Raw genomic sequence first — 22,628 nt, 5'->3', positions numbered from 1 at the left:
TTTTGACTTTGAACTTGGCGAACTTGATTTTGGAGTGTATAACATGGAAACTCAAAGCATTTCACAACCCTACACCACAAAAGTTATGGAGCTACTGAAGAAGACCAATCGACCTCCGATTTGGAACGTTTTAAGTTGTAAAAAAAAGAAGTTTTTTTCATTAGTAATAGTTTTTGTTTAATTTGTCCCTTTTGGGTTTTTAAGCTATCTTGTTTCCTTGAGGAATTTTTTTTTTTCACTTGTAACTCCACTATTTGAAATCTGGTATTAATTTTACACTCGGCTTTTTTTTTTTTTTTTTTTTTTTTTGTAACCCTCTAAATAGGACTAATTAAAACCGATAAACACAAGGGTGGAAAAGTTATTTGTTTTGTACGTGCGTACATGCATATATCATCTTTGCGGCGGCGGCCGATGTCTTGCCTAGGAGGCATTAAAGGCCGACGTGGCGGTGTTAAAATCCGTGATGGATTCCGGGGACGGGAATTCCGAGACTGAAGCAGTATTGGAAATTCCTGAAATTCAAGCTCCCAAGGCCAAAACAGGCTAGACCACACAAAAGTGACAGCAGAAGCTCTTTTTTTTTTTTAATTATTAATTCTTCGATATATTGAAATAAAGAACGCCAGGGTGATCCCCAAGCATGAAGGAGAGCAACTGCATAAACAATTCTCTTCATAATACAGACAAGGCGTGGCCACGCAAACAGTGCAAACAGTTAAAAATCAAGGCCAAAACAGAGTAAGCGTTCATGACATCAAACAAACAGAACAATACAAACAAAAACAGAAACCACATGAAGAGAGAAACAAGCTAGGCCAAACAAAAGTGACAGCCGAAGCACATTTTTTATTTTATTTCTTGGAATATTGAAATAAAGAACCGCCAGGGTGAGCCCCAAGCATGAAGGAGAGCAGCTTCATAATCATTTTAACGTCTCCACCTTTGATTTATGTGAACATGTCTTCTGTGATTACCAATTCTTTCTTCCAGCTGAGGGAATATCTTGAAAAGCATGTTATACATAGCTCTGTAATACCATATCCTCCATCTTCTGCAAAACACAAGTGACGCAATGGCAATTCCAAACCCAAATATGACTCCAATTTCAACACTTAGAACATCCCAATCTATCTCACCATGTCCAGAATCTGGATGGCTTATTTTTTACGGTGGTGGTGACGACCCTGGTCTTTTATCTGCCGTCAAAGGAGGCCCCTATAATCCTCTGTTACCTTGGAAGGAAGTTTTGGGAAAAGTTGAAAATTGAGTACTGGTTGGGATCCTGCCGAACAATTGATTGTTTGAGAGATTCAAGAATAAAAGGAAATTGAGTTTTGCAAACTCTCGGGGAATTTGCCCGCCCAGCTTGTTGTTTGAGAGGTCTAAGGACTCAAGTTGATGCAAGTTACCAAATGAAGATGGAATTTCACCGGTAAGAGTATTACTGGACAAGTTGAGAGCATAGAGAGATATGAGTTGTCCCATTTCCTTTGGTATTGATCCGTTGAATTTGTTGCACGAGAAGTCCATTGAAGTGAAGACAGTTAGAATCTTTACTAGCTCCATCTCTCTACCTTTGTTGGTAACTATTATTGCATCCTGATAATAAAGCCGGTATGAATAGTAAATTTCTTCAAAGCCAAGGTGATGATTGAGCTCTGAAGGGGTATCATCTTAATTTGTTAGCCATCATTGTCTGCCAGGATGTCAAAGCACTTCCAGGTATTTCACCACTGAAGTTGTTGTGGGCTAGGTCTATGATTTGAAGCTTTGGCCAGGTGCCATTGATCTTGGGGCATCCAATGCTTCCATGAAATTTATTGGATCCCAAAGAAAGGACACGCAAGGAGAATATATTCTTCAACAAGCATGGAAATGTATCTGTTATGTGATTGTTTCCAAGATTTAAAACCTCTAAATTTGTGCAGTTGGCTAGAGATTCTGGAAATTGACCTTGTAACTGATTTTCACCAAGGTCTAGAGTTTGTAAACCACAATCCTCAGGAAAGTTATCAGAAATAGTCCCAGCAAGGCTGTTTCTCCTTAAATCAAGTACTCGGAGGCTGAGCATTGCAGGCATGCACGAGGGAATCGTGCCAGTCAGAGAATTATTGGACAGATCAAGTACCTCAAGAGCTCGGAACTTGCATGTAGATCTTGGAATGATCCCATGGAGGTTAGTGCTCCGAAGGGAGATGAATTGTGGATGAGTAAGGGAGGTTAGTCCAAAGTCAGCCAAATTCATACTAGAGTTGAAATTATTGCTTGAGTAGTCCAAATATTCGGCTAATATTGGGAAAATAGGGATTTGTCCCTGAAGCTGGTTAGAATGAAGGTCAAGCACACGTAGGGAAGAAGTAGAAATATTCAATAAAGGATATGTAGACTTACCAAGGAGTTACAAGAAAGATTTAGCCAAGTAAGAGAATTGAGCCTCCAAATCTAATTTTTTTACGAAAATGCCCTTTTCTTGCAATTGGCGACTAGAACCACGCGTATTTTCTTTTACAACACTCGAGCGAGTGAGACCATCCCCCTAAGGCCTTCCATAATGAAACCTGAATTTGATCTCTAAATTCATTTTTTGAGTATAAAATAAGTATAGTTCAGCCACAATGAGCCGAAATGTGATCTCAATAATTTTTTAAGACCCAAAAACTATCTCCAGTTTTGGGTATAGACTATACCCAAAATCAAATTAAATAATTGACCCACTAACAAATAAAAGCTATTAAATGACTGTCCCACTAACAAATAAATAAGTTAAATATTAAGATCTCCATATTTGGGCCTCAACACCATTATATTGGTGATCTCCAAAGTCTATATTTTTACACTTTTTGATACCCAAAATTAATTTGGGTATCGAATATTTAAGAATCACCATGCTAGAAGGCTTAAAGTAGACAAAATTTTGAGTATACTAAGATTGCAACGTGGAACCGATATTATGGCCAGATTCTACAGTACTGGATAGACCACACGAGGTCGCCACACGCCTGTACACGTGTTCTAATCCTAACCCTCAACATATTTTCTGATCTGACGGTTGAGAATAAAGCCCATGCCAGCTGGTCTCCACCACTTCCCTATATAGCCCCTCAACCGACTCAGTCTCTCACATTTCCTCACCCACCTTTCTCCAATTCCTTCTCTGCAATTTCCAGTCCAAATTCTTGTAGAAAATCTCTGTTTTTAGAAAACCCATTTCAGCTAATCTGATTCTAAGCCATAAAACCAATGTCTCTGAGGCCCATTTCAGCTGTTTCTTGTTCAAACAAGCAAGCGGACCTCTTGTTATGCTCAAAAGTTGGATCTTCCACTTCTACCCTGAAGCATGCTTTGGCTCTGAGTCTTAATCCGCAGAGAAAACCCAACAAGTTTGTGGTTTCTGCGTCGAACACTGTACCGCTGACTGGTGTGGTGTTTCAGCCATTTGAAGAGGTCAAGAAGGATGCTCTTGTTGTTCCTGTGTCCCCTCAGCTTTCACTAGCTCGCCAGAGTTATGCAGATGAGTGTGAAGCTGCAATAAACGAGCAGATCAAGTGTCAATTGGGTTATTAATGATTTTTGTTCTGATTAATTACGCGGTTTTCTTTGTATGACAGTGTGGAATACAATGTGTCATATGTGTACCATGCCATGTTTGCATATTTTGACAGGGACAACATTGCTCTCAAGGGTCTTGCCAAGTAAACCACACAAATCCCGAAAATCTCATTACATAGTGTATATAATGGTTTTAAGAATTAATGTATGGTTATGTCTCAATCAGGTTTTACAAGGAATCAAGTGAGGAAGAAAGAGAACATGCTGAAAAGCTGATAAAATATCAGGTAATTAAACTCAATTGTCTGCCCAGTCTGTTTATTTTTCTCATTGTTGATGCGCAAAATTCGTCACGCGATCAACCCAGCCTCTGACCTCCACGTCAAGGCCTATATCGAGCACTACGTCACTCTCCTTCTCCCCTGCACACTAGGACAGAGAACACTAAGCGTAAGGGGGGCACCGGTGTGGTACCGGCCAAGGACCCTCCGACGCTCAAGTCAATAAACACACCTTGTTTCAGAGTATTCTTGAGAGTTAGGATTGCATATCATACCTGAGGGCAAGGGTCCCCTATTTATAGTGATTCTGACCGAGGTCTTCTAGTCATTGTTTAATTGGGATTCATAATAGCTTGCCGCCTAAGTTAACTTTAGGATAGGGTCATGATTCCTTGTTCAAGTAGAACACGCCTCCTCCTAAGCTATCTCTTGCACGAGCTAGGCCTTCTAGCCAAGAAGACCATCTACTCTACCCTAATTGCCTGCGAATCTCACCACCTGGGACTCTATGAGTCTCCAAGTGTCATCTTGGGCCAACACTAGTACCGGGCCATCTCCAGAGTACCCCCCTTTCCCAAGGTGTCCCTTGGGGCGTGGGCCTATGAGATTCCCCTTAAAACGAAGCCTCGAGCCTAGATCATTGAGGCTTGGGCCTTCCCTGAGTGCCAAGGCTAAGCTACCCTTGGCCTCGCACGTTCACCGCACCAAAGCCCATTCATGCCTTGCGCTTCTATGATATTGAGTGTTCATATCCATGGGGGCTAATCCACGGTCCATCACAGGCTACTAACCCGTGTCCTAAGCCGAGGTTAGTCTAACCTCGCTTCTTTGGATCACCAAGCCTCATTGGCCTTGGCCCATTGGTCGCCAAGCCCACAGTTAGGCCTTGGTCCCTGGGTCTCGAGTCCATTCTTGGGCCTCACCCTATTCACTAGACCTTTCGGGCCTATGAACATGTTTATAGTCTCTTGGACTTCTTTTCTTAACCCGTGTTTGGGAAAACAACGATTCGAACCCCATTTAAGCCTCATCACTTCCACTCGTAATTTTGCTGGATCAATATGGGTATCAACAGAAGTCCCCCAAGTTCCCAGGCCAAAAGGTACTTCTTGGTTGGGGACTTAATAAATTTTTAATTTTATTTCTCCGAGCAAAATTCTAGCGGCATAAAGTCACCCTTTCATCCCTGTCTAGTCCCCCAAGTCCACAATCAAGAAGAACCGAAATGACTATGGGAATTGTGCGCCACATAAACAAAACAAATGGTAGCGAAATAATCCTATTTGTGAGTTCATGAGACGCAGATCACTTCGGTGCACTAAATGCCGGGCCAAAGAGAGGACCCAAAACAAAATCATGAACAACCAAGAAATTTCAATTCGTGTTGTGGTAATGGACTGAGACACAAGCATGATTGAGATGTATATTACAAAGATATATATATATATATAATATATATTATATTACAAAATGATGGGGTCATGTTCATTGGCTGTAAATTACCATAGTCAAATATATATAATATATATATTATATAATATATATTATTACGTAATATAGGTAACAATATATATGTGATTATATATTATTACGTAATCTAAGTACTCAAATATATATTATCAATATTTGCACATCAGATATATATATAATATATATATACGAGACCCAAAAGAATATGTACTCAGCCTTAAAAGTATGAATGTGTACCCAAAAGTATATTTAATATCATCATATGAATATGTACTCAGCCTTCCCATCTTTGCGCATCAGATATATATATATATATATAATATATGTATTACATAGATATATATATATATATATAAGATATACACATAGTACTTAGACATATATATATTTGATATACAGTACGTGAATATATATATATGTATATATATAGTACTGAGCTATATATATTTGATATATATAGATATATATATATAAAGCTCACTTTATATTGAGTACCTAGATATATATATATATATGGCTAAATATATACATATATAGTACTTAGCTATAAATTTTTTGGTATTGTAGATATATAGGACGTACAAACATATAGCTATATATATATATATTACCAAGCACCTGGAGGTATATATATCACTTATACAGTGATCATCATGTGGAGGTAGAAAGACCAAAAAGAACAGCCCAGCCCATTTCATTGGCTGGCTATGTTGGAGTTGATATGTATGTGGGTTGTCTTTATATGCTATAAAACAACCAATTGACCATTGGTTCGTTGGTCTCTTCATGCAGTGGGTATCATAGATAACCCATCAGTCATGCCTTGTCTTTTCTAAGATCTACTTCAGACAGAGAGACTCAAAAACCATCAAGCTCTTTGTCTTATCTCCATTTTGTGTTTCCCAACACAGAGAAACAAGACGCTGGCACATTTTGTATGTGGCTTCAGCCTTAGCAAGGCAGAAGCTGAAGTTAGTCGTTGCGTCTCAAGCTCGCTTGCAGCAGTGGAAGCAAGCATGAGTTAAGCTTCTCTGTGACCAAGAGTGCACAACCACAGAGAAGGCTGAAGCCACAGGGGAGGATCCGCAGGCATCAAGTAAGGGTTAAAGCTAGCATGTGTAATTGGGTACCTGCGAAAGTTAAAAAATTGTGGCATAAAGCTAGCCTCAGCCTCAGCCTTATCATGGCTGAAGCTGGTCTTTTTTTTTTTTTTTTTTTTTGAAGCTAGCATATATTCAGCATTAGATATGCTAGCCTCAGCCTCAGCCCTATCGTGGCTGAAGCTGGTTTTTTTTTTTTTTTTTTGTGGTTTACCTTTGGGAAAATCTCACCTTTACGTCCTTTATTTACATTTCAGGGAGTGAGTCTGCAATTGCTCAACCACGTGTGAGCTCGATTGCGTCTAAGCTGTCGGCAAGGTAAACTATTTGTATTTCTATTGCCCATTTTTATTTGGTTGGGTTGTTTGTGCTGGGCAGTGGACAGGAAGGCTGAAGCCTCTTCCTCCCTTACTTTGGTAGTGACTCAAAACCTCCAGCTTTCGTTGGTCTGGACGTTGCATGGAGATAATAGTAACAACAAGAGAGAGATTTTTAGCTTCAGCCTCAGCCATGTCGAGGCTGAGACTTTATATATATATATATATATATTTTTTTTTTAAACCAACCTGTGGGTTATAATTATATATTGCAGAGACTCACGTATCTGTTCTTCCCCATCGCAGGGAGAGACATGCGTCGGCGCTTCGCAAAGTTCAACCTCCCATTGTGTAAAGCACAAAGACACAAAGTAAGTGGCCTCCCTGTTTTAACATCATGTCATTCCGTACATTGCATGTGTTTTAGCGCAACTTTATTCGAGTCACAAACTTAGGACTGGGCTTGCTTGTGTATTTCAGTTTTGGATCGTCAACCCGTTAGAAGCGATTTCAGCTCCAGTTCCCCATTCCGGCGACAAGTCATCTCTCCCACGGTAAGCATTTATGCTTGCATTTCTAATGAAAAATTGCTGTTACTGTGACTGGGCATCAAGTTCGTAGTGACGCCCCAACAACTTAAGTCTAGACATAGGTCCAACCTTCGATTTTGTGCTACTAAACCCATGCCCGTCCCGTTATTTTTTTTTGTAGATACCTACTATGTCGGATAGCGGGAGCGGCTCGTCATCCCCTTCCTACGAGGATTCTTTGTCTTCCTCATATTCTGGGGAAAGCTCCACGTCCCTTGGGAATGATGGCCCAAAGGTTAGAGACTCATCCTCACGGGCAGGGGGTTCCACCGGTGATAGAGACGGTGCCCCCCTGCCATGGGCTGTTGACACAGCGCAGATGCCTGCCAACACCCTGACTGATGAGGGTCTAGTAGCCTTGAGGTGTTATTACAATATTCCAGAATGCGTCTAGATGAGGCTGCCCCAGAAGGGCGAGGTACTAAGTCGCCCTCCCCCAGGCCATGTTTTGATCCACCCTTTCTGGTTTGAGCTGGGGTTCCGGCTTCCTCTCCCCCGTTATATTCAGCGTATCTTGGCATGTTTCGAGGTGGTACCTGCGCAGCTTACGGCTAACGTTTGGCGGTTGTTGGTTAGCCTAAGGTCTGCGTTTGTCGGGTTGGGGTATGATGGCCCCTCACCCTCCCAGTTCAGTTACTTATATAATCTGAGCATGTACCAAGCAAAGGATGGCCGGGGTTGGATATATGCCTCGCCTCGTGATGAGAAAGTGATCGAAGGGAATCCCGCATCTAATAAGGCATGGAAACTTGAGTATTTCTTTGCCTTTGGACAATGGGAGTTTCCTGAGGGCGACGCGGGTACACCGGCTGATTGGAGAGTGCCTCCTGAGTTTAGACCTCTAGGTTTGAAACTATAAGGCTTGGCAACATTTAGAAACCCTTTGAGACTTATGTTCATTGTGATCGGTTCTTATCTTTCTTTTTTTTTTTTGCAGTCAAAGTGAAGAGACCTGAGTTACACCGTATACTATAGGTGCAGGTAGACGCCGTTCTTGCCTTCCCTGCCATCAATAGGCGTTCTTCATTCCTCCTTCAGGAGGAACGCCTCGATCGCCTTGGTGTAGCAAATCGTCCGAGTAATTTTCTTATGCTTCCCTCATTTCCTTATTTATTTTTATTTCGCTCTTATCTTGAACTTACCATTATGTTTTCTATGTCCTTACAGGATCTATGACGCGGACTAAGAACACTGTCAAGCGTCCTCAATCCCGCACGTCTCGGTTAGCCACTAATATGGGGATCCCAGCCTCGAGGGTTAATCCTCCCTTTACTCCGAATGCCCCGCCTCCTAGGCCCACCGTGGGTGGGAAGCAGCTACCACTTCCCCGACCGCCCTCTGCCATTATGCCCGGGTCTTCCTCCCTACAGGGTAAGAGATTCGTACCCTCACCTGACTTCCACCCTGACAAGAGGATGCGAGCTACTGCTAGGTCAGAGGGTGGGACAAATGTCTATGGGAAGCTCACGCCCCTAGTGGTAAGAGGTTCGATCAACACCTTCATTCTCTTGGTAAGAGGTTCTCTTCCTATACGTCCTATGTTCGACCTGTGCATATGCAATGGCTTGCCTCATCAACTCCCTGTACGTTGACGGCTCGCTCAGGTTTAGTTCAAATAGGAATTGCCCCTCCTTCAGACCTCCCCTAAAGGCAGCAAATGCGAGCTCATCATTACTCTTACCACACCGCCCATACTCGGTTTGAAACCTAGCGATATAATCACGCAGTGACTCCCTTTCTCCTTAGCGGACTCGAGTTAAGTCCGTTACGGAGTACAGGCGATCGGTTCGGATGATGTATTGGTCAATGAATGCTTCCCGAAGCTCATCAAATGAATTGATAGAGTTTGGAGCTAGTTGATAGAACCAATCGCGGGCAGCCCCAGTAAGAGTCGATGGGAAAGTCCGACACCGAGTAGCATCATCTACATCATGGGCCTCCAAGGCCGAGCGGTAGTTGGACAGGTGATCCATAGGATCTTCCTCCCCAGAATATTGAGAGATCTTAGGTGGTTTGAACCTTCTCATTGGTGGTATAGACATTATTCTCTTAGTAAAAGGACCAGGTTGCTCTCCCCCACCTGGGACGTACGGGCGTACTCCCCGTGACTCCTCCATTCTCTTCATTCTTTCACTCAACTCCAACAGCAGTCGAGTAGTCTGGTCCGGTGGAGGGGGTAGCTCCTCATCCCTTCCCTGTGATTGGCCTGACTAGGCCGTATGGGCCCGGTCATCCTCATTCTCAGGTCGTCTTTCCCTCTGTCGTTTGTTCAACCTAGGTGCCTGTTTCTCTTTCTCTTGCCTTTCCTGATAGACCTCTGAACGCACGCGGAGCGGGACTTCCTTCCCATACTTCTTCAATTTTTCATTCAGCATCTGCCTCGCATCCTCGTACTCCCTATAATCCTGGGACGGCATGTCCGATTCCAAGGGGAGTTCAGGGACAACCAGCTTCTTAATCTTGGCTTCTGGCTCGGTGGGCGCACGTTTACCTCCAGCAGGGGCAGGCTCCTCATCCTCGACCCACATCAGTTCATAGCGTTCCACAGTCCTTCGCTCCATATCGCGCTCCTCCTGAGCCCGTTTTAACTCAGCCTCCATTCGGGCCAGTTCCTCCCTCAGCCTTCGGACTTGTGACGACCTCTTCTTTCCCCTCTTACCATCGGTCAAGGGGGTGTCATGCTGCTCGCTCCTAGGGCTTTCCTCCGAAGACATGATTCGTGCAGCCGAATCAAAGTCTAGTGTCTTTTGCAGATCCGTTATGGAATCAGCTAGGTAAAGTTCGAATGAGAATTAAAACTTAGTTTCCCACAGACGGCGCCAAATGTTGATGCGCAAAATTCGTCACGCGATCAACCCAGCCTCTGACCTCCACGTCAAGGCCTATATCGAGCACTACGTCACTCTCCTTCTCCCCTGCACACTAGGACAGAGAACACTAAGCGTAAGGGGGGCACCGGTGTGGTACCGGCCAAGGACCCTCCGACGCTCAAGTCAATAAACACACCTTGTTTCAGAGTATTCTTGAGAGTTAGGATTGCATATCATACCTGAGGGCAAGGGTCCCCTATTTATAGTGATTCTGACCGAGGTCTTCTAGTCATTGTTTAATTGGGATTCATAATAGCTTGCCGCCTAAGTTAACTTTAGGATAGGGTCATGATTCCTTGTTCAAGTAGAACACGCCTCCTCCTAAGCTATCTCTTGCACGAGCTAGGCCTTCTAGCCAAGAAGCCCATCTACTCTACCCTAATTGCCTGCGAATCTTACCACCTGGGACTCTATGAGTCTCCAAGTGTCATCTTGGGCCAACACTAGTACCGGGCCATCTCCAGAGTACCCCCCTTTCCCAAGGTGTCCCTTGGGGCGTGGGCCTATGAGATTCCCCTTAAAACGAAGCCTCGAGCCTAGATCATTGAGGCTTGGGCCTTCCCTGAGTGCCAAGGCTAAGCTACCCTTGGCCTCGCACGTTCACCGCACCAAAGCCCATTCATGCCTTGCGCTTCTATGATATTGAGTGTTCATATTCATGGGGGCTAATCCACGGTCCATCACAGGCTACTAACCCGTGTCCTAAGCCGAGGTTAGTCTAACCTCGCTTCTTTGGATCACCAAGCCTCATTGGCCTTGGCCCATTAGTCGCCAAGCCCACAGTTAGGCCTTGGTCCCTGGGTCTCGAGTCCATTCTTGGGCCTCACCCTATTCACTAGACCTTTCGGGCCTATGAACATGTTTATAGTCTCTTGGACTTCTTTTCTTAACCCGTGTTTGGGAAAACAACGATTCGAACCCCATTTAAGCCTCATCACTTCCACGCGTAATTTTGCTGGATCAATATGGGTATCAACACTCATCAACAAGAATTAATGGAAGATACATGTTTTATGTGTTTTCTATTGTCTTGTATTGGAATACTATCTGATTATTACCATTATGCTCAGAACACACGTGGTGGAAGAGTAAAATTACACTCTATAATAAGCCCCCCTTCAGAGTTTGAGCATGCAGAGAAGGGAGATGCATTGTATGGTAAGATTGTTAATTTGTTTTTAGTAAAACTACACCTGCAAGTGGAGATTTATGCACTAATTTCTTTATTATAGTCAAGCTTTTTGGTAATTACTGCTGAATTCAGGGTTTTTCTTTTTCCTTTTACTGAGTTCAATTTATGTTCTACTTTGTGGAAGTGACAAGCTGTGATACTGTCTTGAACAGTATTTTAAATTGTGCTCTCTAATAACCTGGCTGTCATTAATTGCTTGGTGCAGGTATGAAATTAGCATTGTCTTTGGAGAAGCTGACAAACGAAAAACTCCTGAGCTTGCATAGGGTAATACATCTCCATGATATGAGATTTCTTTTTCAGTTCATTAATATAGCTCGTGGTATAGAAAAATAGAGAGACAAGAAGTTATAGTGGTGCGACTGGACAAACAACCAAACTTACATCCACTGTGAATAGAACTCTTATTCAGATCATAAAAGGAGACAAGGCTCAAGTACAACTTATATAGCTGCTGCTACAGCAGCCAAGCAATAAAGACAAAGGCTATATCAGCAGCAACATCTAGTTATAATTAAATAGCTACACAACTGTTTAGCTTCCCAACCACATTAACAACAGCTAGTAACAGCTAGCTAACCTCCCAACTGAAGAGATTAATGAGTAATAATTCCAACACTCCCCCTCAAGCTTGGGCGAGAATGTTGACAGAACCAAGCTTGAACAAGAGCTTCTGAAACTGAACAGACGCCATTCCTTTAGTGAGGATATCTGCCAATTGATCACCAGTTTTGACAAAAGAAGGTTGAATGGTATTAGCTTGAACATGATTTCGGACAAAATGACAATCAACTTCTATATGCTTTGTTCTTTCGTGAAAAACCGGATTCGAGGCAATGTGAATGGCAGCCTGGTTATCACAAAATAATTTTATAGGAAGAAACTGTCTGATTCCCAAGTCAGTGAGAAGGTATTGAAGCCAAATTAACTCACTTGTAGCTAAGGCCATTGCTCTGTATTCAGCCTCGGCGCTGGAGCGAGCAATAACAGCTTGTTTCTTGCTTTTCCAAGTGACTAAATTTCCACCAACGAACATACAGAAACCCGTTGTAGATTTGCGATCAATGAGATTACCAGCCCAGTCTGCATCACAATAGCCATGAACCTCAGAATGCCCATGTCGTTTCATCAAAATACCCTGACCAGGAGAACCCTTTAGATAATGAAGGATTCGCTTGACTGCGATCCAGTGAGACGTTAGTGGGGCATGCATAAACTGGCTTACTTGACTTACGGCAAAGGTGATGTCTGGACGGGTAATTGTAAGATAAATAAGTCTCCCCACGATACGTTGATACTTCTTGACATCAGTGAGCAAAGTGCCAGATAAATCGAGTTTACCTTTACTAGTGACTGGATTGGCAACGGGCTTAACTTCAAGCATTGCCGTTTCCTTGAGGAGATCCAAAACATATTTCCTCTGATTGAGAAACAGACCTTTGTTGGAAGAAGCAACTTCTATGCCTAGGAAGAATTTTAGACGACCCAAATCCTTGATAGAAAAATTCTGGGACAGAAAAGACTTTAAGTTGGCTATCTCCATTTCATTGTCTCCTATAACTATAATGTCATCCACGTAAATAAGCACAGCTACTGTTCCTGAACCGCCTCTCTTAACAAACAAAGATGAGTCAGCTTGACTTCGTTTATATCCAGTACTCTCAAGAACTGAACTAAGCTTAGCGTACCAAGCACGTGGAGACTGCTTTAATCCATACAAAGCTTTGTGAAGTTTACAGACCATTCCTCTTTGGTTCTCTTGAAGATGTCCTGGAGGGAGAGTCATATAGACTTCTTCCTCTAATTCTCCATGCAGGAAGGCGTTCTTCACGTCCATTTGGTGTAGCGACCAATTGTGATTGACTGCAATGGACAAGAGAACACGTACATAGTTCATCTTAGCAACGGGGGCAAACGTTTCTTTGTAATCAACCCCATAGGTTTGAGTGAACCCCTTAGCCACAAGCCTTGCCTTGTGCCGTTCAATAGTCCCATCGCTGTTAAACTTGGTTTTGTAAACCCAACGACACCCCACTGGTCTCTTTCCTTCTGGTAGCTTGACAACAGTCCAGGTATGATTGTCATCAAGAGCTTGCAATTCTTCCTTCATAGCCTTTTGCCAAACAGGCTGTGTAGCAGCTTCATGGAAGCTTGTGGGTTCTGCTGCAGTGTTGAGGCAGCTAACAAAGGCAGTATGAGAAGATGAAAAATTAGCATAAGAAATATACTTATCAATAGGATATCGAGTAGTTTGATAAGTAACAAAGTCCTTAAGCCTAGTGGACTGCTGCTTGACTCTATTTGATTTTCTTAGTCCTCCATCAGGTGGTGAACTAGTAGCCCGAGCTTCTTGGTGCAGGTCTGCTGGAAGAATGTGTGATGATCCTTCGTCTTCTGGATGATGGGATAAAGACAAAGAATTGTCATCAATAATTGGCAGTGGGACTTGATCAAGAAAAGACTCCCCCTGAAGTTCAATCTCCTGTGTTGGTTCAAAGAAAGACTTGGTTTCATCAAAAGATACATCACGAGAGATAATAACCTTTTTGCTGATGGGATCATAGCATTTATATCCTTTTTGTGTAGAGGAGTACCCAAGAAAAACACATTTGATAGCACGGGGATCAAGCTTGTCTCTATGATGTGCTTGAATATGAACAAAGCATTGGCAGCCAAAGACACGCAAATGGGATAGATTTAGTCTGTGTTTTTTAACAATCTCAAGTGGAGACTTAAAGTTCAGAACACGACTTGGAAGCCTGTTGATGAGATAAGTTGCAGTGAGAACTCCATATGACCAAAAAGATTTGGGAATCTTCATCTGAAACATAATTGATCTTGTTTTTTCAAGGAGATCTCTGTTCTTTCTCTCGGCTACCCCATTTTGTTGGGGTGTGCCAACACAACTTGTTTCACGCATTATTCCATGCTCGGTGAGATATTTAGAGAAGAGATTGGATAAGAACTCAGTTCCATTATCTGATCTTAAAACCTTGATATGAACATTGAATTGAGTAAGAGCCATACGATGAAAATCTTTGAAACAAGAAAACACTTCATTCTTTGACTTCAATAGATACAGCCATGTTGTACGAGAAAAATCATCCACAAAGGTCACAAAATATTTGAAGCCATCAAATGACTCAGTTGGAGCTGGTCCCCATACATCAGTGTGGACTAAATCAAAAAGCTTTTCTGTTTTGGATAATGAAGATACAAAAGGCAGCCGAGCTTGCTTAGCATAATGGCAGATTTCACAACTAATGGAGCTGGATTTTAGAGAAGGAAACAATGAGTTCAAAACTCGAGTTGAGGGGTGGCCTAATCGTTGGTGCCACAAGCTATCTGGTGATTGTGCATTAACTTGAAACACTCTTGAGTTGTCTACTTGTTGATGTAACAAATATAGACCATTGGAGTAAGTACCTTCACCAATCATCTTCTTGGTGACTCGATCCTGAAAAGTCACAGATTTTGCAGTAAAGATTGCATCACAGTTTAACTCATTGGTTAGCTTCCCTACTGACAATAATTGAAAGGGAAAAGATGGAACAAAAAGCGCTTCAGTGATTGTATTTGAGCCAAGTAGGTTGATTTTTCCCTCACCCAGCACGGGTACTGAATGCCCATTAGCAACAGAAACAGTCTGATTTTTTGCATGAAAATTTTGGAGGCAGCCTTTATTGTTGGTCATGTGATCCGTTGCCCCAGAGTCCACAATCCAAGTGTCTAATTTCACATTATGAGAAAGGGAAGAAAGAGCATGAAAAATACCTGGTGTAAGAGACGAGTTGAAACCCTCAGAAGTGCCATTATTAGTTTTTCCAAACTGTTGAAGGAGTTGGGTGAGCTGGCTTATTAAGGTTGAGGAATTGGCAGCAGAATTGGCAGAACTAGCAGCAGTTTCTTTTGCTGAGTTATTTTCGTCAGCAACTTGATGCGCCATGGAACCAGAAGAGGGCTTGTTGTCCTTTTAAACTTTGGTTTTAAGTGAGGGTAAAGGATCCAACACTTATCCTTGGTGTGTCGTGCCTGTCCACAGTGATCACAGGTCACTTGAGTTCGTTTGCCTTTGAAGCTTTTACTTTCTGACCTCCATTTTTCAGTCACAAAAGCCTTGGATTCAGTAGGCTCGGTTACCAGGTTCTCTTGGGAATTCATAGTCTTTTTCCTTACCTCTTCTCGCTGGATTGTAGTGCACACATTGGAGAAGGTAGGCAGTTCAGCACTCATAAGAACATGTCTACGAAGATCTTCATATTCAGAGTCAAGGCTAGCAAGAAGCTGAAAAATATTGCCTTCCTCAGCTCGTTTCAGCAAGACGTTAGTATCTGTAGTGTGTGGCCTGTAAAGAGCAAGTTCATTCCACATGCTTTTCAATCTTCCCAGATGCTCAACAAATGATTTTCCATTTTGAGAGAGACTAGCAATTTCTTTCTTTAACTGAAAGATTTGGGCTTCATTATTCTGGTGCCCATACATTTCCATAACAGAATTCCAAGAGTGATAAGCAGATTCAGAGTAACTGAAGATTTCTGCAATTTGTGGCTCCATAGAATTGAGGATCCATGACATAACCAATTGGTCTTTGCAAAACCAATTGTCAAACTTTGGATCGTTGGCATCTGGAGCAGGTATCTTCCCATTGATAAAGCCAAGCTTGGATCTTCCTCCAAGTGCTAAGGTAATAGCTCTTGACCATGGGATGTAGTTGAGTCCTTTTAACAAAACTGAACAGAGTCGTATATTGGGGTTAGCCTCTGATTCAGAGACCACTGAAGAAGAAGCAGGCCTTCTTGATTCCTCCCCCATTTGATAGTGATCTTAAGAAGAAAATTTTTAGCACCCTAAGGAACTTGGTGCTCTGATACCATATAGAAAAATAGAGAGACAAGAAGTTATAGTGGTGCGGCTGGACAAACAACCAAACTTACATCCACTGTGAATAGAACTCTTATTCAGATCATAAAAGGAGACAAGGCTCAAGTACAACTTATATAGCTGCTGCTACAGCAGCCAAGCAATAAAGACAAAGGCTATATCAGCAGCAACATCTAGTTATAATTAAATAGCTACACAACTGTTTAGCTTCCCAACCACATTAACAACAGCTAGTAACAGCTAGCTAACCTCCCAACTGAAGAGATTAATGAGTAATAATTCCAACACTCCCCCTCAAGCTTGGGCGAGAATGTTGACAGAACCAAGCTTGAACAAGAGCTTCTGAAACTGAACAGAGTCGTATATTGGGGTTAGCCTCTGATTCAGAGACCACTGAAGAAGAAGCAGGCCTTCTTGATTCCTCCCCCATTTGATAGTGATCTTAAGAAGAAAATTTTTAGCACCCTAAGGAACTTGGTGCTCTGATACCATATAGAAAAATAGAGAGACAAGAAGTTATAGTGGTGCGGCTGGACAAACAACCAAACTTACATCCACTGTGAATAGAACTCTTATTCAGATCATAAAAAGAGACAAGGCTCAAGTACAACTTATATAGCTGCTGCTACAGCAGCCAAGCAATAAAGACAAAGGCTATATCAGCAGCAACATCTAGTTATAATTAAATAGCTACACAACTGTTTAGCTTCCTAACCACATTAACAACAGCTAGTAACAACTAGCTAACCTCCCAACTGAAGAGATTAATGAGTAATAATTCCAACACTCCCCCTCAAGCTTGGGCGAGAATGTTGACAGAACCAAGCTTGAACAAGAGCTTCTGAAACTGAACAGACGCCATTCCTTTAGTGAGGATATTTGCCAATTGATCACCAGTTTTGACAAAAGAAGGTTGAATGGTATTAGCTTGAACATGATTTCGGACAAAATGACAATCAACTTCTATATGCTTTGTTCTTTCGTGAAAAACCGGATTCGAGGCAATGTGAATGGCAGCCTGGTTATCACAAAATAATTTTATAGGAAGAAACTGTCTGATTCCCAAGTCAGTGAGAAGGTATTGAAGCCAAATTAACTCACTTGTAGCTAAGGCCATTGCTCTGTATTCAGCCTCGGCGCTGGAGCGAGCAATAACAGCTTGTTTCTTGCTTTTCCAAGTGACTAAATTTCCACCAACGAACATACAGAAACCCGTTGTAGATTTGCGATCAATTAGATTACCAGCCCAGTCTGCATCACAATAGCCATGAACCTCAGAATGCCCATGTCGTTTCATCAAAATACCCTGACCAGGAGAACCCTTTAGATAACGAAGGATTCGCTTGACTGCGATCCAGTGAGACGTTCGTGGGGCATGCATAAACTAGCTTACTTGACTTACGGCAAAGGTGATGTCTGGACGGCTAGTAACATTAGCTTCCCAACCACATTAACAACAGCTAGTAACAGCTAGCTAACCTCCCAACTGAAGAGATTAATGAGTAATAATTCCAACATGTCTCAGTCTGATTTGCATTTGACCCTTTCTTTTTCCATTTAAAATTCTCTTTATCATGATATACACTTGTTCTGTTGTTGATCACAAACAGGTGGCAGAGCATAACAATGATGCACAATTGACAGATTTTATCGGGAGCGAGTTTCTGACTGAGCAGGTGAAGTGAAACACATTTTCTATTCTACACAAGACATAAAAGTGCCAGAGAAAACACTTTCTGCAATAACACTGGCAACAGACTAATCATTTATTCATGTATTTATTGTGTACAGGTTGAAGCCATTAAGAAGATAGCTGAATATGTAACTCAACTGAGGATGGTTGGAAAAGGCCATGGTATGAAACAGATTTCGTAGTTTAGCCCTTCAACATCATATTTTCCTTGAAATTAACTCAATTTTGTCCCTCCCCTCTTACTTTATGGACTCTAAATGAGTTGTTCTGCGGCTTGCAGGAGTGTGGCACTTTGATGAAAAGCTCCTTCATGAGGGTGATGCTGCACTTTGAAAAACTAGAGCTTGCTGTTAGCTTTTTAATGTTTTGATGTGCTTTCTCTGCAGAAATATGTATAATTATTAAGGAAAAGCTGATAAGAGTTGGAAACTCATATAGGATATCCTATTGTCTTTGTAGAACACATTTATTTTTTGTTATACAAAGTTGCTAGCAGCCTTCAACAGAGTAAACTTACTGTTGGTCAAGTCTTTCATTCAAGGATATCCAGTAGTGAAGATGTGATTTTTAGTTCAGAATTCATGAATCCTATGACTGTTATATACATATAAATGAAGTTATATAATTAAGTGGGACATGTAAGATTCCTCGCTTAATTGATTGGTATGCTTATTTTCTGATATTGGTGTCCAAAGCTTTTGGACTCCTGGCTTACAATCTTGACTCCTGTCGAATAAGTCAAGATTATAGTTAGTATGCACCAAACTCCTAATACAAACAAGGCGTGACCACGCAAACAGAGCAAAGAGTTCAAAATAAGGCCAAAACAGAGTAAGCGTTCATGATATCAAACAAACAGAACAATACAAATAAACACAGAAACCACAAATGCAAAGAACTAAAATGAAGGCCAAAACAAGCTAGGCCAAACAAAAGTGACAGCAGAAGTACAATTTTTGATTTTTTAATTCTTGGATATATTGAAATAAAGAACGCCAGGGTGAGCCCCAAGCATGAAGGAGACCAGCTGCATAAGCATTTCTCTTCATAATCACCACCTTTGATTTATGTGAACATGTCTTCTGTGATTACCAATTCTTTCTTCCAGCTGAGGGAATATCTTGAGAAGCATTTTATACATAGCTCTGTAATACCATATCCTCCATCTCCTGCAAAACACAAGTGATGCAATGGCAATTCCAAAGCCAAATATGACTCCAAATTCAACACTTAGAAGATCCCAATCAATCTCACCATGTCCAGAATCTGGATGGCTTCCATTTGATGGTGCTGGTGACGACCCTGGTCTTTTATCTGCCGTCAAAGGAGGCCCCCATAATCCTTTGTTACCTTCGAAGGAAGTTTTGGGAAAAGTTGAAAACTGAGTACTGGTTGGGATCCTGCCGAACAATTGATTGTTTGAGAGATTCAAGAATGAAAGGAAATTGAGTTTTGCAAACTCTCGGGGAATTTGCCCGCCCAGCTTGTTGTTTGAGAGGTCTAAGGACTCAAGTTGATGCAAATTACCAAATGAAGATGGTATTTCACCAGTAAGAGTATTACTGGACAAGTTGAGAGCATAGAGAGATATGAGTTGTCCCATTTCCTTTGGTATTGATCCGTTGAATTTGTTGCACGAGAAGTCAATTAAAGTGAAGACAAGTAGAATTTTCTCTAACTTCTTCTCTGTACCTTTGCTGGTAACTTTTATTGTTTCCTGATAATAAATCGAACTGGCATTGAAAACCGGAATGTAAAAATAATAAAAATTGGGCTCTAATGTGGCATCATCTTTGTCAGCCATCATTGCCTGCCAGGATGTCAAAGCTCTTCCAGGTATTTTACCACCAAAGTTGTTGTGGGCTAGGTCTATGATTTGAAGCTTTGGCCAGGTGCCATTGGTCTCGGGACATCCAATGCCTCCATAAAATTTATTGGACCGCAAAGAAAGGACACGCAAGGAGGATATATTCTTCAACAAGCATGGAAAGGTGTCTGTTATCTGATTGTTTCCAAGATTTAAAACCTCTAAATTTGTGCAGTTGGCTAGAGATTCTGGAAATTGACCTTGTAACTGATTTTCACCAAGGTCTAGAGTTTGTAAACCACAATACTCAGGAAAGTTATCAGAAATAGTCCCAGCAAGGCTGTTTCCCCTTAAATCAAGTACTCGGAGGCTGGGCATTGCAGGCATGCACGAGGGAATCGTGCCAGTCAGAGAATTATTGGACAGATCAAGTACCTCAAGAGCTCGCAACTTGCATGTAGATCTTGGAATGATCCCATGGAGGTTAGTGCTCCGAAAGGAGATGAAATAAAGGGAGGTTAGTCCAAAGTCAGCCAAATTCATACTAGAGTTGAAATTATTGCTTGAGTAGTCCAAATATTTGGCACCTTGTGGGAAAATAGTGATTTGTCCCTGAAGCTGGTTAGAATGAAGGTCAAGCATTTCTAGAGAAGAAGTAGAAATATTCAATAAAGGATCTTCTAGACTTACCAAGGAGTTACAAGAAAGATTTAGGGTTGAAAGAGAATCAAGCCTCCAAATCCAATTTGGTATCTTGCCATCAATCAGGTTTTCTGAAAGGTCCAATTCTACTAATTTGGATAGATTTCTCAAGAAATCAGGGAATGTTCTCAAGTTTCCAGAAGCCAATAGCAATGTTTCAACCTCAGGAAAGAAGGAAAATGAAGAAGAATTGATGCCATTGTAATTATTCCACAAGTTATTGTATGAAAGATCAAGAAAGGAAAGATTTCTTTGCTGCCGCAGACCATTAAGGGGAAGTGAGACACTGAAATTGTTTGAAGAAAGTGAAAGATGAGAAAGGCTTTGGAAATTCGAGATTGAGATGGGTACTGGGCCTTCCAAATTGTTGCTACTCAAATCAATAAATTCCAACATGGACGAAGAGACATTAGAAAATTCCGGGAGTTGACCAGAGAATTGATTGTGGGAAAGATAAAGGAATTTCAGCAACGGAAGAGAAAATAGAGACAGCGGAATACTCCCATTGAGTAAATTGTTTCCCAAGTCGAGAGTGTCCAGCTTCGTAAGGTTTTCCCAGTGAATCAAATTTATTGGGAATGTTAGATCATTGTCAGAGAGATGTATAGAGGTTAGATTCTTGGCCATAGAGAACAACGGAACTGAACCTTTAAACCTGTTCGATGATAAGTCCAAAGAAACCAATTGTGTAAGGTTTGCCATTGACCTTGGGATTGATCCACTGAAATTGCAACTTGAAACGTGTATTGTAGACAACATTTTGAGGTTGCCAATAGAGTCGGGCAATAACCCTGAAAACTTTGTCCACTGTAGATTCAAAGATCGAAGAGATCCATTCTTTGGAAATTCTGGTAAGGAACCCTCAAGTTCTTCATTCATTGAGAGGTCAATGGTTTGTAGAGTAGATATCTGGAAGATCTCTTTGGGAAATGATCCATACAACTCGCATGAAAAGAGACTCAAGGAAGTCAAGTTTGAGAAATTGGCAAAGAATCCTGGAAACGGAGCAGAGATATTGGTATAATCCAATCGAATCTCAGATAGTGAGTGAAGCTTAGCAAGGGACTGATGGATGGGGCCTGAAAGACCACAATTGGACAAGCTCAACACCCTCAGGTTTGGCAGTGAAGATGATATGGATTGGCACCAGTGAGTCCCCTGTGCTGAAATATCTACATCATCAAGATATAACTCTTCAAGCCTTGTGAGATTCCGAATAAGCATGCTTAACTTCAGAACATGCAGGACGTTATCAGAAAAGTAGTCATAGCTAGAAAGATCAAGGATAACCAACCTTGTCAAGCGTGAAATCTCAATAGGAATTTGCCCTGACAAAAAATTATTGGATAAATTTAGATACCTCAAATTCATAAGCTTTCCCATGGCAGATGGAATTTGAGAGCCATTGAAGTCGTTATAGGACAAATTGAGACTTTGAAGATGTTGAAGATCGAAGAGACGGCTCGAATTGTCAATTCCACTGGAGATAGATTCTTCACTAAGGTCAAGGCCGACAACTTGCCCATTGGTGCAAGTAACACCAAGCCAAGAACAACAGTCGGTACTTGAATTCCAGGATATAAGCTTGGAGGAAAAAGAAGTATTGAATGTAAGGCTTTGTTTCAAGTGGAGCAATGATGTTTGCTGGTTTTCAAGACACTGGCTGCGAACTGCAGTGATGAAGAATAGGAACAAGTAAAGGAGCAAAGTTTTCATTTTGGATAATCTTGTGGAGATGCTGAGGGAAAGTGAACAAATGCTGATGGGTCTGGTGGCTTTTTAACCTGGTGGGGAAGGCCTCCATGAGATTTGTACTCATTGCCTTGACTTTGAAGTCTCTCCCAATGCAACCAGGAACAAAGCTACAATCTACATTGATGATGGGACTTGGACGTGTAAACTAGGACGAAGCTATAATCTTTCATTCAGTGTTGCTTTCCTATCTTGATTTTGTGGTTCACTATTGCCTATTGACTGACCATTGGCGTGCTCTGGGGTTCCTATTAACACAGACAGTACGTGACCATTGACGAAGCAAATAAAGGTGCTGAGGAGGGAAAGTGGTGGAGTTGGAAAATGCCTCCATGAGATTTGTCGTTTGCTTGACTTTGAAGTCTTCTCCCATCCATCTATTTGTAACAGGGAAAATTGGGACGGAAGGAGATGGGGATGG

General features: G+C 41.7%; 2 protein-coding genes and 1 pseudogene across 2 annotated transcripts; 1 reads left to right on the top strand and 2 right to left on the bottom strand.

Moving 5' to 3' along the window:
• Positions 1-930: 930 nt before the first annotated feature.
• On the bottom strand, positions 931-2,430 carry LOC147281374 (receptor like protein 22-like; annotated as a pseudogene).
• Positions 2,431-3,142: 712 nt separating this feature from the next.
• LOC147281373 (ferritin-3, chloroplastic-like) lies at positions 3,143-18,583 on the top strand. Its single transcript, XM_086246339.1, has 8 exons — positions 3,143-3,548; positions 3,612-3,695; positions 3,779-3,839; positions 11,251-11,338; positions 11,578-11,639; positions 17,864-17,929; positions 18,045-18,108; positions 18,227-18,583. The coding sequence occupies exons 1-8, from the start codon at positions 3,244-3,246 to the stop codon at positions 18,277-18,279; spliced, it is 783 nt and encodes a 260-aa protein (XP_086102465.1). The 5' UTR covers positions 3,143-3,243; the 3' UTR covers positions 18,280-18,583.
• Positions 18,584-18,755: 172 nt separating this feature from the next.
• Positions 18,756-22,302, bottom strand: LOC147281372 (receptor-like protein 6). Its single transcript, XM_086246338.1, has one exon. The coding sequence runs from the start codon at positions 22,169-22,171 to the stop codon at positions 18,998-19,000; it is 3,174 nt and encodes a 1,057-aa protein (XP_086102464.1). The 5' UTR covers positions 22,172-22,302; the 3' UTR covers positions 18,756-18,997.
• Positions 22,303-22,628: the final 326 nt, after the last annotated feature.

The sequence above is a fragment of the Dryas octopetala genome, chromosome 6, assembly GCF_963921425.1.
Source record: "Dryas octopetala chromosome 6, drDryOcto1.1, whole genome shotgun sequence".
In the NCBI taxonomy this organism is placed as follows: domain Eukaryota; kingdom Viridiplantae; phylum Streptophyta; class Magnoliopsida; order Rosales; family Rosaceae; genus Dryas; species Dryas octopetala.
This window is presented reverse-complemented; position numbering and strand designations above follow the sequence as displayed.

Coding starts and splice junctions, on each gene's coding strand:
- LOC147281372 (XM_086246338.1), bottom strand. CDS start 22,171: ATGAAAACTTTGCTCCTTTACTTGTTCCTATTCTTCATCACTGCAGTT.
- LOC147281373 (XM_086246339.1), top strand. CDS start 3,244: ATGTCTCTGAGGCCCATTTCAGCTGTTTCTTGTTCAAACAAGCAAGCG. Junction 3,840..11,250: donor AAAAGCTGATAAAATATCAG/GTAATTAAACTC, acceptor CATTATGCTCAG/AACACACGTGGTGGAAGAGT. Junction 11,339..11,577: donor GAAGGGAGATGCATTGTATG/GTAAGATTGTTA, acceptor TGCTTGGTGCAG/GTATGAAATTAGCATTGTCT.